The 14,810-nt window shown below is 43.7% G+C and overlaps 1 protein-coding gene across 1 annotated transcript in view; it reads right to left on the reverse strand.

Moving 5' to 3' along the window:
• Positions 1-3,113: 3,113 nt before the first annotated feature.
• The window catches only part of spred1 (sprouty related EVH1 domain containing 1), a 58,116-nt gene continuing 46,419 nt past the window's right edge, over positions 3,114-14,810 (reverse strand). Inside the window, exons 3-6 of the mRNA XM_010878703.4 lie at positions 13,533-13,701; positions 10,877-10,923; positions 4,445-4,609; positions 3,114-4,224 (exon numbers count right to left, since the gene is read on the reverse strand). Coding sequence (XP_010877005.1) covers positions 3,523-4,224; positions 4,445-4,609; positions 10,877-10,923; positions 13,533-13,701 — 1,083 coding nt within the window. The 3' untranslated portion in view covers positions 3,114-3,522. The remainder of the gene's footprint in view (positions 4,225-4,444; positions 4,610-10,876; positions 10,924-13,532; positions 13,702-14,810) is intronic.

The following is a 14,810-nucleotide window of genomic DNA, read 5'->3' on the forward strand; positions in this document are numbered from 1 at the left end:
AATGTTTTCCACTATTCAGAACTAATCACATGTTACATCATCAAGCACTGTAAGAAGAAAAAAGCCTACATACATCATCAGTGCACCAAAGCATTGGATAATTGAAAAGTAACCACTGAACTGCTGTAAAAGGAACCTTTTTAAACAATACACTGAAGAAACAAGTTTATATTGGCATTTCTTTTCAACCTAGACAAAGTCAAGAATGTACATTTTTTTATGCATTCCAAAGATATGCACACTTTCGAAGATTGAAAGGATAATAAAAGACTAGCAGCAAAGTGGTTAAAAACTGAAGTCTTACATATGCAAAGTTAAATGACAGGTACAAAAATATATTAAAGCAGACAAACACATGTTGCATATATAATACAGTACATGACAGCGACATGCACTGTACTGGTTAATGCAGAAGGAAACAGGTTATTTCAGTATCTCTCAGCTAAACTTGAATAAATGTGCATCCTACATTTTGCTTCTCAGCCAGCAAGTTTTTAATTCGGTTCATCAAACCTTGGTTCAGCTTGCAATATATGCAGGGCAATTCAAATTACTATACGGGAGGAGAAAATAAAAATGAATGGACAAGCAACCCAAATGGGTGCACGCACGCATGCACGCACATGCACACACACCTATGTACGCACACACACGGGCGCATATATATGCCGTCAGAGAACTAGGTATGGTTTTAACAGTCTTTCATAGCTGATTTTTCTCTCAACACAATAATAAAATTAGTGATTGTATCTAGCAGCTTTATGTGTGTGTATATATACATACACACACACACACACACACACACACACACACACACACACACACACACACACACACACATATGTATGTGTATATATATGTATGTGTGTATATATATACACACATACATATATACATACATACACATATATACATATACATACATATATACACACACACACACACACACACACACACACACACACACACACACCTATATATATACACACACATATATATATATATATATATATCAAACTTTCAAATAAGTGGACAGTCACTACTGTACCGTGTTAGCACTCTAGTCTGCCTTCTTTACTCCGTACAAAACTAGAAAGAAACTCTATTAAAAGCTCAATAGTCATTTCCATCATGAACGCCCTCTACTTTTCAATGTGAAACAATACTAAAAGGTGACCTATGTACATAATGCTGTCAATTGAAGCTACAGTATATGCTGACAGCAGTGATAAATACAGCTCTATCATTTAATGTCCAAAAACAAAATGGGATTATTATTTGGCATTTAAATATAGTGTTACTTATTTACAGGAGTTTGGAGTTGGTACCTGGTAATGTCTACTCAGCGCTATTAAAGTGTCCTGTCACCGACTCAGTGTGGAGAAGTCTGTGCGTTTCCCATTCGTTTTCTCTATGTCTTTCCCATGAGTCTCGCGAGTTTGCATAGAAATAACAAGTGTCGGTTGGTGCCATGCGTTGGACAAGAGGGTGTGATTTGGAAGAAGTTGACTCCCGCCATCAAGTCGGGAGACAAGACTGAATGATTACATCCTATTCTGGAGCTGTGGCCCGGGGGTGGTGTGAATATCGATTGGCTATGTCACAAAGGTTTTAATGATAGACTTGTCTGGTCGGGGGGGCGGTTTTTCGATTACTTATGATAAACAAATGTGTCTAAAATGTTCAAAGAAACCAACTTCTTTACATCAGTTATTTTTTTTTAGCAGTTTCTCTTAACCTGAGCGAATTCTAGGAGCAATTAAGAGTTAAGTGCTTTGCCCACTAATTCTAAAATCAACAGTTGATTCCGTTGTGTGGCAATAATATTGTCATTTGAGATGAAGTACAAAAGTATTCAACTGGGGGTCAGAATATAGTCACAGGATACAATCCAGGCCATGTTCCTCTGAGTGAAATATAGATTTGAAAAAGGTCAAGTTATTTAGTCAACATCAGTTTCTATGATCACTGTGTTGACATCTCTGTGTGAAGATCTATGCATGTGAAAAACTATGCATATGAAGAACTATGCACATACATTCACTCACTCTTATGCTATAATAACCTATATCTAGATTACATTGTGACATTTAAAACAATGCACCCATTCATTCACAGCTGGGCAAATGTTATGTAATGTATGCTAGGAGTTACCATGAACAAGCTGCAAAATGACCTAATATCAGCAGTACATTTCAATCATCCTTACAAATGCATCAATCAAAAAGGGACACATACAGAACTTTTGGAGATGGTGCTGTAACCAAAGCTTGGAGACCAGTGCTTTCAAGGTGGGTTTTTCCTCACACTAATCTGGGGTTTCAGTTAGTGATTTCTAGTTGCCAACTAATTCAATAAAAAGGATTTTCACCCCAAAAAAACAAATTTAAGTGCCTTGTTAAACAAACGACCACTTAAGACCCTCTACCCAAATTAAACAGAAAAACTTGCTGGTTGAGCAAAATTTCAGCTTCTTCAAAACCAAAAGAGGAAGAAAAAAAACCAGTTTCACCATTAAGCCAACAGATCTGGTAAAGTATGTGGAATTTTGACATATTGGTCTCACGTACGGTGATTCATGAAGTACTGAACATTAATTCTTGACTTAGGGGGATAGAAGATGTATGACCATGTTTTCCTTGCTCATGGAATCAATCCCTTTATATTGGAATGCAATCAAGTGGTCCAAACCGCCTTACCAAAACAAAGAAAACATTGTTTCATCATCAAAATCTATGTCAGACTGTACCATCAGAAGATAAAGGTGTTACCGAATTTTGTTAAATATTTGATGAATAGGAAAAATATGGAAACATTTACAGATCCACCACAAAAAAAGTTCTGAACTGATAAATTACTTGACAACAATATGGTGTTATGGTTAATATACCACTAGAATTGTGTGAATTTTACCTTTAAGGGTGGGTGCGTGGGTTGGAGTGGGGGTAAAAAGAAAACCTAGTGCACTTTCTCTAAATTATGTTATCAGCAAATGCTCATTAAGGAAAGGCCACTGTTACCCAACTGTAAATTCACAAAAAAGCAACAACATATCCCTTTTAGCATACTCATATACTAAGTATGTTTTCTTTACGGACAATTGTTTTGTTTTCTTTTTTTCTTGTTGTTTGTTATTCCTTCATAAAGTTACACATTACTTGTAGGGTAGAGTCTGACATGATAGCCTGGTAGTTGGGTGTATTGTACGAGTGGGAGTCAGTGTGTGTGTATTTAGTAATATCGCCATGTCTGTTAATCTCAACACCTCCTCGCATTAGGCTTCCCGTACTCAACTTCTGGCCCAGAGCCCGTCAAACGCCAGGTTTCGTCTTTCGCCGCTCTCTGCATCGGAGGACACAAACTCAAACGTCTCCAAAAGACCTCCAAGCGCCTGGGGTCAACAACATGTCACCCCCTCTGAGGTGAATGAAAAACAAGGACGCCGTCATTTTAAGAACCGGCATTTTTCCGCTTTCCTGTGTTAGCTAGCTGTGTTGTGGGTGGATGGTCCCAGACGAGCCCTCACCCGGCGGCCTTGTGCTTGCCCCCGCAGCAGCGGCAGGCCTCTCCGCAGTAGTGGCAGAATCTCAGCGGCAGATAGCAACACATACAGGGCGCCATAAAGGACAGAGCCACCAGGGCCAGCCAGCGCAGGCAGAACTGCTCGTCGGCCGTGTCGCACGAACAGGGGTCCGAGAAGTCTCCCTCCGAGTCGGACATGCAGTGGTAGAGCATGCTCTCGGCACACAGCATGCAGCTGACTTTATGGATGCACTGCTTGATGGGGTCCGGGGCGTCCTGGCACTGGCCCCGCCGGTTGTCCTCATGGTTGAACATCTCACGGCAGTAGATGCAGCGCGAGCGCTCGCCGTCTTCCCGCCGCCGCCGGCCTTTTTTGGACTTGAGCAGCGGTGAGGGCTGGGTTTTGATGGAAGAGTCTTTACCCAGGCCTAGCCCCAGTCCTGTACCCAAGCCCATACCGCCTGGCCCCGAGTGGGACTCCATTCCTGGACCCTCCGGGAAGAGGTACTCGCACTTCTTGTTGTCCAGTTTGTGGAAGGTGGTTGGGAAGTCTTGGTCGTCCCGTTCCGCCTCCTGCTTCCACATGATGGGGTGGCGGTAGTCCTCGTAGCCGCGGATCAAAACGTCCTTGCGAGGGTTGATCCGGACAATCTCCTCCTCGTCCATGTGAAAGCTCACGTGACGCGTGGACTTGAAGGCCACCTGGTGGAAAAGTATGGTTACTTTGTCAGATTGTTCATTCCGGGCATAAGGAGAACAGATATTGCAACGTCTTTTTAGTATGCGTCTTGTGTGATCTTCACTGACCTTCCATGTTATAATATATATTAGGTCTTATTAATAACAAGCTTTTGTCTCCAACAACAGTTAAGGGCTAAATACAGACAACTGTACAGTGGATGTGGGCATATTTGGTTCTGACCTGTGGAGGCAGGTAGCGGCGGTTGCTGGACGGGAACTCGTCAAAGGGCTGAGTACGGACGTAGCAGCCCCGGCAGGGCTCAGTGGACACCACACTGTGGACACTCAGCGGGGAAAACGGCTCCTTCACCGGACTACAAATGGAGGGCGGCTCCTCACACAGGGGCTGCAAAACAAAAACGGACATTGGCCAAATCAACATTAAATACATAATTTATCACTTCTCCTCTTTAGTTCACGTGGAATGTTTATTACACTTCCAGCTACAAAATAGAAGAATACCACGGATTTATGCAAGATGCCAATGTCCGTTTTGCCCACCACATTTGGCCACTAGATGGGGCTCAGACATTCCATTTGGCCCTGTTCGCCTGCCTGGGAGATGACTCAAGCTCCTTCTGTTAAGAACTCAGAGTTCCTATCAGCCTCCCATGTGTTCCCACAGGCAGTTATATTTGTGTGAGATCTACAAACATCGCTCTGATAAACACATAGCTACTTCTAACCTTGTGGCCGGTGCCAAATACAGGAATTCAGCACTCCAGAGCAGAACACTTGCTCTTCTTTAATGCAAAACGTGTCCTCTATCGAGAGAGTTTTTGGTTGTTGTTTTAAAGTGTGGGGCTCAAAAGACAATCCAGAAGCGTCCACAAACATGATTGAATAGCTCTAGTCAACTGCAAAGCTAAAGTAATATTAAGAACTGAGATAGTGACGTTCAGATACAAATACACACCTGCCTTGTATGTGCAAACAACGGACTATCAGCTCTGAACTCTAGCAGGAGAGGCAGAATGTTTTGGAGTAGAATATTAACATTCTGGAGGAGAGGAGAAAAAAACGATCTGGAGGAGAGGAAAGGCGAACGCTTGGGAGCGGACAGGCGAAGGCTCGGGAGCGGACTGAAGAACGTTCTGGAGGGGACTGAAGAACGTTCTGGAGGGGACTGAAGAACGTTCTGGAGGGGACTGAATAATTTTCTTGAGCAGATGAAAAACCTGCCAGTGGACACATTTCTGTGCGTGCGTGTATCTCTCTCTGTCGGTCTCTTCCTAACTCCCTCCCCCCTCTCTGCGTGTGGAGGAGGCTGCTGGCTCTGGTTAGTCAGTGCCGTGTGTAAAGTAGCCCACGCCAGTGTTTTAACGCACAGCGGAAATCTGGTTTGCTCCCAGCTGCTGCTACAGTAATTACTGTCCTGTGGTTGCTAAGAGATGCTTCCTTTGACTTATTTTTTCCCTCTCTTTTCTTTCTTTTTTTTTCTACCTCTCTCTCTCAGACTGCTAACACAGTGTCTTTTTTCTTCTCTGCATGCTAAAACGCTGTGTCTGTCTGTCTGTCTGTCTGTGTGCACATGTGCGCACGTCACGCTCGGTGTTAGACGCCTGAGCAGGAATGACAAAATATGGAGAGGAGTGAAGAGAGAAAGAACAGAACAGGGAAAAAAAAAACAAGTGTGTACCATGTGTATACGTGATCGTGTGTCTAGATGCGTGTGCGAGAGACACAGCACAGCCAACGAGTCTGCCGAGGGAATGTCAGAAACCAGCTCCAGCTGGAGAAATGCAGCACAGAACTTAAAAAGCCAGATGACAGCTGTGTGTGTGTGTGTGTGTGTGTGTGAGAAAGAGAGAGAGAGAGGGGGGGAGGGAGGGTGGGTTAGGGGGATGAAATGGGAACCAGACTTGTGCTTCCTTTTAAAGCACTGGGCTGAGCCCCAGCATTCAAAGGCATGTGTGGGGGCCAATCTGGTTCCGATCTGACCCCAGAGATGTTGAGGGGGAGACGGCTGATGGCGCGGGACCAACATCGGAGCTCCACGTGCTTCCGCCCTCCCAGGGACACACAGGGAAACTGGCAGCCCTGGAAAGCCCACAGGGCTGGATGTTAAGGACACAGGTCTGGAGCCTGTACGACAACACCGCGTGTTCACGGCGTTTCACAGAGTAACCTACCAAAAACCAAAAGGGCTCAGACGTGGTTTTGAGAGAGCGGGAGGAGAGGGAGAGAACGTGGGATCGTGCACGACGAGTTCCTCGGCATTACGGACAACGATGACTCATCTTTAGCGTTCATCCTTGTAATGCCGCTAAGCCCTGCTCTACACTAATTGTACAGGGGCTTTAACCCAGATTTGGAGTTGGGTTTTCTAATCTCTCCTGGACTACACCACCCATCTTCTCTCAAGCACTTTGCTGCACCAGAAACTTTGTTTGCTAACAAGCACAAACAGAAGTCGCCTCTTCTTCATCCATTTGGGTTTATCCCCCCACTGCCCACCGTTCGCCCCAGCTGAGGTCACGACTGTTGTGTTGCATTCTTACACACCTGCATTTAGGTGGATTCTGAGAGCGCTTCTGCATCGATAAGGTGTGAAAATGGCGACGAGAGAGCGAATCCAGGCCATTTGTACAGTATGCCATCCTTAGAATGTGTAATCACATGTCAGGTGTGTGTGTGTGGGTGGGTGTGACGGGCAGCGGGTGTGAGCTGTCACAGTGAAAAGAGGGCTGTGGTCTGCTGGTAGGGGCGCAGAAACCTGCTGGGCAGGATGTGGGTTGATAATGCCACACACACACACAAACAAACCAAATGGGTGCACACACACATCTGGACTGGGGAGTAAAAAGATCCAGATACCAAGAGATCTGGCTGGATAGAGGAGTGGAAGGGGGGTGAACTCAGACACCCCAAAACACTTGTTCCATTTCCAGTCCAGCTCATACAGAAAATGACTAGGCTAAATACAATAAAGGTCTAAACGGGTCTTCAAAGTGGGGAGAACAAGTATTTGATACACTCCCGATTTTGCAGGTTGTCCTACTTACAAAGCAAGTCATTTTTATCATAGGTACACTTCAAATGTGAGAGACGGAATCTAAAACAAAAATCCAGAAAATCACATTGTATGATTCAATAATTAATTAGCATTTTATTGCATGACATAAGTATTTGATCACCTACCAACCAGTAAGGATTCCAGCTCTCACAGACCTGTTCGTTTTTCTTTAAGAAGCCCTCCTGTTCTCCACTCATTACCTGTATTAACTGCACCTGTTTGAACTAGTTACCTGTATAAAAGACACCTGTCTACACACTCAGACTCCAACCTCTCCACAAGGGCCAAGACCAGAGAGCTGTGTAAGGACATCAGGGATAAAATTGTAGACCTGCACAAGGCTGGGATGGGCTACAGGACAATAGGCAAGCAGCTTGGTGAGAAGGCAACAACTTTTGGCGCAATTATTAGAACATGGAAGAAGTTCAAGATGGTCTGGGGCTCCATGCAAGATCTCACCTCGTGGGGCATCAATGATCATGAGGAAGGTGAGGGATCAGCACAGAACTACACAGCAGGACCTGGTCAATGACCTGAAGAGAGCTGGAACCACAGTCTCAAAGAAAACCATTAGTAACACACTACGCCGTCATGGATTAAAATCCTGCAGCGCACGCAAGGTCCCCCTGCTCAAGCCAGTGCATGTCCAGGCCCGTCTGAAGTTTGCCAGTGACCATCTGGATGATCCAGAGGAAGAATGGAAGAAGGCCATGAGGTCTGATGAGACAAAAATAGAGCTTTTTGGTCTAAACTCCACTCGCTGTGTTTGGAGGAAGAAGAGGAATGAGTACAACCCCAAGAACACCATCCCAACCGTGAAGCATGGAGGTGGATAGATCATTCTTTGGAGATGCTTTTCTGCAAAGGGGACAGGACGACTGCACCGTATTGAGGGGAGGATGGAGGGGGCCATGTATTGCGAGATCTTGGCCAACAACCTCCTTCCCTCAGTAAGAGCATTGAAGATGGGTCGTGGCTGGGTCTTCCAGCATGACAACGACCCGAAACACACAGCCAGGGCAACTAAGGAGTGGCTCCGTAAGAAGCATCTCAAGGTCCTGGAGTGAACTAGCCATTCTCCAGACCTGAACCCAATAGACAATCTTTGGAGGGAGCTCAAAGTCTGTATTGCCCACCGACAGCCCCGAAACCTGAAGGATCTGGAGAAGGTCTGTATGGAGGAGTGGGCCAAAATCCCTGTTGCAGTGTGTGCAAACCTGGTCAAGAACTACAGGAAATGTATGAGCTCTGTAATTGCAAACAAAGGTTCATGTACCAAATATTAAGTTCTGCTTTTCTGATGTATCAAATACTTATGTCATGCAATAAAATGCTAATTAATTACTTAAAAATCATACAATGTGATTTTCTGGATTTTCGTTTTAGATTACGTCACCTGCAAAATCGGCAGTGTATCAAATACATGTTCTCCCCACTGTATGTCCAAGTGGCTCTTCCCCTGGCTTTCAGCTGGGCTACAGTACAAGGTCACTTTCAACTAAATCGACTGACGTTAGTTCGTCGATGAGGAACAGATTCTGAACAAAACCAAACACATCTACTAGTTTTTTTAGTCTGCACACAGTTGTCGTCAATTGAGTCAAATGCTCTGACGTAGCACAGCTCAAAGCAAAGACTAGATCGTGTCAAGTTACGAAGGGCTAATGTCACACATTGTGTGGTGGTGTTTGAGTCAAGCATTAGTTAGCTCTCCGTCTCACGGGTTGCATGGCTCGGTGTGAGAGTGACTAGCCTCACAGTTTCTCGGTGTAGCCCAGGTCTCCAACCGCAACACTCCGATGCCAAATCACCATGGCGACACCCTCGGTTGCTCACTCACTGAACCCTCCCCCACCACCCCCCCACCCGCCCGCCTGCTCCTCTGCTGCTTAGCAACAGCAGTGCCATTGGACTTCCTGTATGGTTGATTCCTTAAAGCTGCTCTGCCGCAGGAACAGGAACAGATCCCCCCTCCCTTTCACGCCCTCTGACCTTCTACACTCCACTCGGTGAATGAGGTAAGGTAGTGAGGGATCAAAGGTGACTGTGGCCATCCATCAGGTCAGTTTCGGACACAAAACCCACAGATATTGGGAAAAGAAGGATAGGCAGGTCATACTGGGCAATAATTGGATAGGCAGGTCATCTAACACAATGGCATTTGTTAAGAGGTTTCATTAACCCTACACACATGGATCAGAAACATACATCTAAAATTACAGACACCATCCAAGAAATGTTGCATATGCACCAAAAGCTTTTCAACACATTTATATACCTATTAGTGAGCTTTTCCTCTTTGCCAAAATAATCTATAAGCCCATATAAGAAGCTTTATAAACCCAATGTCCATTACACAGGTGCATCTTGTTCAGGGGACAATAAAAGGCCACCGTAAAAACAATGCCCCAGAAGTCACAGGTGTTAAGGGAGCATGTAATTAGCAGGTTGACAGCAGGACAGTCCCCCAGAGCGGTTGCCAAATAATTTAACTCTTCCATAAGACACCTCAAACGGTCTTTTAGAGGATTTGGCAGTTTGCCCAACTAGCCTCAAAACCGCAGACCACATGTAACCACACCAGCTAAGGACCTTTACATCCGGCTTCACCTGCACGATCGTCTGAGGCCTGTCAGTCAGACAGCAAATGAAACTGTGGGATTTCACAACCAATTGACTTCTGCACAAACTGACAAAAACTGTTTCAGGCTGATCTGTGTCTGACTGATGCCCTTGCATTTTCTTTCAAGGTATGTGACCATCAAATGTGTACTTGTATTACAAGTCATGTGAAATCCATAGATGCCTAATTACTTGAATTCAATGATTCATATCCTTACACGAACAGTAACTAAATAAACTTTTCTAAATCACATGTATATTTTGTTCAGTGTACAACACACCTATTTCTGGTATAAGTAAAAACTAGGGCAAGGGGCAGTGATGTTTCTACAACACTCCATATCTAAAGGGAAATCAAGCCAATACCAGCTAATGTCTTGATGAGACTGAAAAGCTTGCTAACCACACATAAAAAAAAAAAAACAGTTCAGTAGCTTGTGAGAGGACCAAGACATAATTTCTTCCTCAGCTCACCAACACAATATGTCTGAGCATAACTTGATCTATCGATAGACGGGGAACATGAGAAAATACAAGTGGTTTCAGATAACCCACAAAGATGATTTGGAAAAAAGTCAAGTTGGACGATAACCTTTATTTTTATTCAACTCGGTTCCCAGGTATCAGTTATGAATGCGTGACAGATATGGACACATAAGCCATAGGCACATTCAACAACTCCTCAACAGTAAAAGGTAATGGAAGGCCCAGGCTGTTCAAAGACACCCAAACCCTAAAGACAACTGTCAGGAAACAAGACAAAAGAGCCTGTAACAGAACTGGGATAGAATGTTAGGTTGAGCCACTGCTCAGATTTCCCTCAGCCAGCTTCCTGGAATCAAGCACATGCAAGAGAACTGAAACGCACACTACACAAATGAGAAGAGAAATCAAGTCAGTCCTACAGGAAACCATAGTGCTTTCAAATAAATTCACATGCGCAGATCATTTAGGAGCCCTAGTCCCAGGACTCACCTGTAAACCATCTTCAAGAGAGTCCGAGTCGCCAAATGCAGGAAAGCCTGGAAAACAGAAAATGTAATATTATCAGAAACGTACACATGTAACTATAGAGGGACATGAGCTACATAGACAGACGAATGAGCTACAGAGGCTTAGAGAGAGGCAGCTCAAGACGTCTACCAAGTCTCCATATGTCAGAAGTCCCTAAAATACCACATGTCCCCAGGCTTAGATGCCACTGGTGACAAAAGGAAGCCGTTCAGGGAGGTATGCTAGGCCCAGACTTATACTCGTCATCCCCATTAAATGGGGAAATGAAAGCTAGCCTGTGCTTATATAAGCGCATGCTGAGACAAAAAAGACATGTCTTAATCCAAAAATGGCACGCGGATGAGTTTCAAGCATGTAGACATCACAGAAAACCGAAGTAACTGTACTGTCAAACATGTATGAGGCTTACAGCACCATCTTGTCTAACTGCAACCTTTCAAGAAATCTTGGGAAGGGAAAGTGTGTCCCAAGTTAAATGTTGTCAACTACGGTAGAAAACAGAGATTCCACTGGGATGGAAGAAGAAAAAAAACTGTTTGTACCTGAGGCATCAGGGGGCTCTTTTAAGAGTCCCAGTTCACTTAATTAGGATCACCAAGACCTCATTTCAAACAAGCCAGGCAAGCAGTAGGAGAAACCAGGCCTGTCTGTCCTACTGTATGCACACTGCTCTGTGTTATTCTCTGCCTCTGGTTTAGGAAAGACGCTTGCATTGAAACATTGCACAACAAAACTGCGGGAGTATTCAACGGTGTCCTGGTATCTATTTGTCTGTCTGCCTGTCAGTAAGTGCTGGAGTGAGACGCGGGCTGTCTGTAGCACGATGAGGCAGAGACTTCCTGCAGCACAACTGTGCCAGTGCTGGGCCACGGAACTGCCTGAGCCATGTGCCCACCGTTGCCATGGCAACAAGAAGACTGCAAGGCTGACACACACACACACACACACACTTAAAACACACTAAGACAGATACACTTGTACACACATGTCCGACAGTAGAGCAATGCAACAGGAATACAGAGGAACCTGCCTGTGTTGAAGAGGCATTACACAACACTAGTGGAATACAGAGGAAAGGAATATTATACGGCCATGAGAGACAACTAGACCAAATGCAGAGGCATGTGCAATATTCACCAGGTTTACCAATACAGATCAGCTTCTATCCATCAATAACCAGGTTAACCTAACTAGATCAGCTTCTTCCCATCAATAACCAAATTACAGTAGCTAGACTAGCTTGGACCCATCAATTCCCAGGTCAGTCAAGTTCCACCCATCAACAACCAGGTTAACCTAATCCAGCTTCCACCCATCAACAACCAGGTTAACCTAGCTAGACCAGTTTCCACCCATCAACAACCAGGTTAACCTAACTAGACAAGCTTCCACCCATCAACAACCAGGTTAACCTAGCTAATCCAGTTCCACCCATCAACAACCAGGTTAACCTAATCCGCCTTCCACCCATAAACAACCAGGATCAATTAGCTAGTAGCTTGTCCAGCATCCAACCATCAACAACCAGGTTAACCTATCTACAGACTACACACAGTAACAACCATCTTAACCTAGCTAGAGATTACACACAGAAACAACCATCTTAACCTAGCCTAACCTATTCTAGCATGTCCAGCACCCACTCATCAACAACCCGGTTATCCTATCTAGTCCAGTTTTAGCTTATCAAGTTAACCTAACTAGTCTAGTTTTAATCAACAAAAAGCTTATCCAGTAAGGTCTTAACATTAACGTGTCTAAAAACAATGACATATTGTAGGTTGATTTGAGTGCAAGTTATTCTTCAAATTCCTAACGTCACTAGCTCTAGCATCTGTGTGCTCATATTCTCTACCTCGACTATCTGCACACAAGGTTCGCAGTCCTTACAGGAAGTGATGCCCTTATCAACTCCACAGCTGGTACAGATAACATAGTAGGGGCAGTCATGGGTGAGTGAGCAGGGGAAGTCATCACAGCTAATCAACGCTATGCATCTACCACCAGGAGAACAGGCAGCAGGTCAACCATTAAATGCCACAGGCAAAGACCAATCACCATACAGTCAAAACCAGAAACAGATGCAAACAGACCAGCACACACAATAATATATACAAACATACAGGCAGAGACAAGGAGCCTCTAGATTGTGAAAAGGGAAATAAAAAATGCAGGAAATGTATTGGGTTGTTTACTAAACCCAGATCAAAACAACATCATTTCAAACGCTTGAATTTGGTCAGGGTTTGTTCCAAATCATGAATGTTAAGGGACTAATGCTGTGATTGAGTAGCACATCTCTACACTGATAAAGTATCTCTAGTCTTGGCCAATAAATCCCTGCATTTACAAACAGGCATTCGATCAACAGGCAGCACTCAGGCGGATGTGTACTGTTAAAAGGCTCTATTAAATTGAAGAAAAACATACTAAAATGTAGCCAGCTACAATATTTCAATGAGAAACATTAAAGATATGATGGACCATCCATCATATAGCAATCATACTTGCGTATATATTTTCAGCTGATTTAGTCAAAACAATGTATTCTTTGTACAGAAAAACTGTACATAAAATGTAGGTAAAATCGTGTTGAATAAGTCTCCAGGGTCCCCACCTTGGTTCATGTCCTCGATGGCTCGGCGGATCCCTCTGTCAAACGCCCTGGCGTCAGCAGGACTCTGGAAGGTCAGGCCAAACTTTTTCTCATTGATCCTCCAATGGTGGAATATGGGATTGACCTTGTTGTAGACCAGGTCCTTCTTTAGAATACATTCCAGAACAACCTTAACAGAAAGACAGACAGGGCGGTTAGTGACATAAAGTTACCAGAAGGTAAAACATTGGTCCGACTTATTTAAATTAAATTACGTAGTTTAGCTCCAGGCAGAAGCTGCAAATAAATACCCGAAATTGGTTTCTTAAACTAATAAGCAAAACTGTTGATGGTTAAGCAGAAATGCAGGTTGATATGAGATTGTAAAATCATTAAGTGGAAACGTAGCTATTTACTCCAGTCTGACAGAGCCTTTGAGAATCCTTGATGTTACTCTTCACCCTAAGCTCTTTAAACCTGTCAAAATCAATTACAACAAAAACAAAGGGTATGAAAGAGAAGAATCCTGATGTGAAGATAAAAATAAAAATAAATACAAACACTCTAACCGTCCAACTATGTATTTTAACTCAGTCTTCCTATTTTTTTTATTTATATTTTTAAAACACAATATTAAATGACAAAAATCAGGGTCCAGCCAAAGAAAATGAATGTGTGACAAAGGCGGGAGCCCCCAAAAGCCTATTATTAATCAAAACTGCTGCATGGCCTCCAGCCCATCCTTAAAGCAAAAAGACGGACATTAGCCCGTGGTTGTGTGTGAGCATGCGCAAAGACAGAGGGTGAATGAGTGAATGGAGTGTGGTTGTATGGACCAAGGGTTGGATAAGGGAGGGACTGATCAGTGGTATTCAAACCCGGCCCTCAAAGTCAGTTCCACTCCATGTCTTCATCAGAGTCTTATTTAGACGGGGGACACCAGGTGGGTGCGATTAATGATGAGGTAGGACAGAAGGCTAAGTCCCTGATTAGGTCGTTGATTGGAAAAATGGAGTGGATCTGGCTTTTTAGGGCCATATTTGAATACCACTGGACTAGTTTGTGATAACTTCAATATTCTTATTCTCAAGTAAAAAAATAATTTTCAACAGAATAGTTAACTGGTTTGTAAGAAGGGGTTACTGACAGTAATGTTTAGTTGTGTAGTTCTGCTCTGGTGTTAAAGGTAGAATCTCTGAAATTTGTCCATAAAATATCAGCAGTAATAGTGAAATGATATTACTTGATCACATTCATGCAACAGACATTATTTTGGGTGCATACAAAAGTGCATTATAA

Source organism: Esox lucius, chromosome 15, assembly GCF_011004845.1.
Source record: "Esox lucius isolate fEsoLuc1 chromosome 15, fEsoLuc1.pri, whole genome shotgun sequence".
NCBI classification, from domain to species: Eukaryota; Metazoa; Chordata; class Actinopteri; order Esociformes; family Esocidae; genus Esox; species Esox lucius.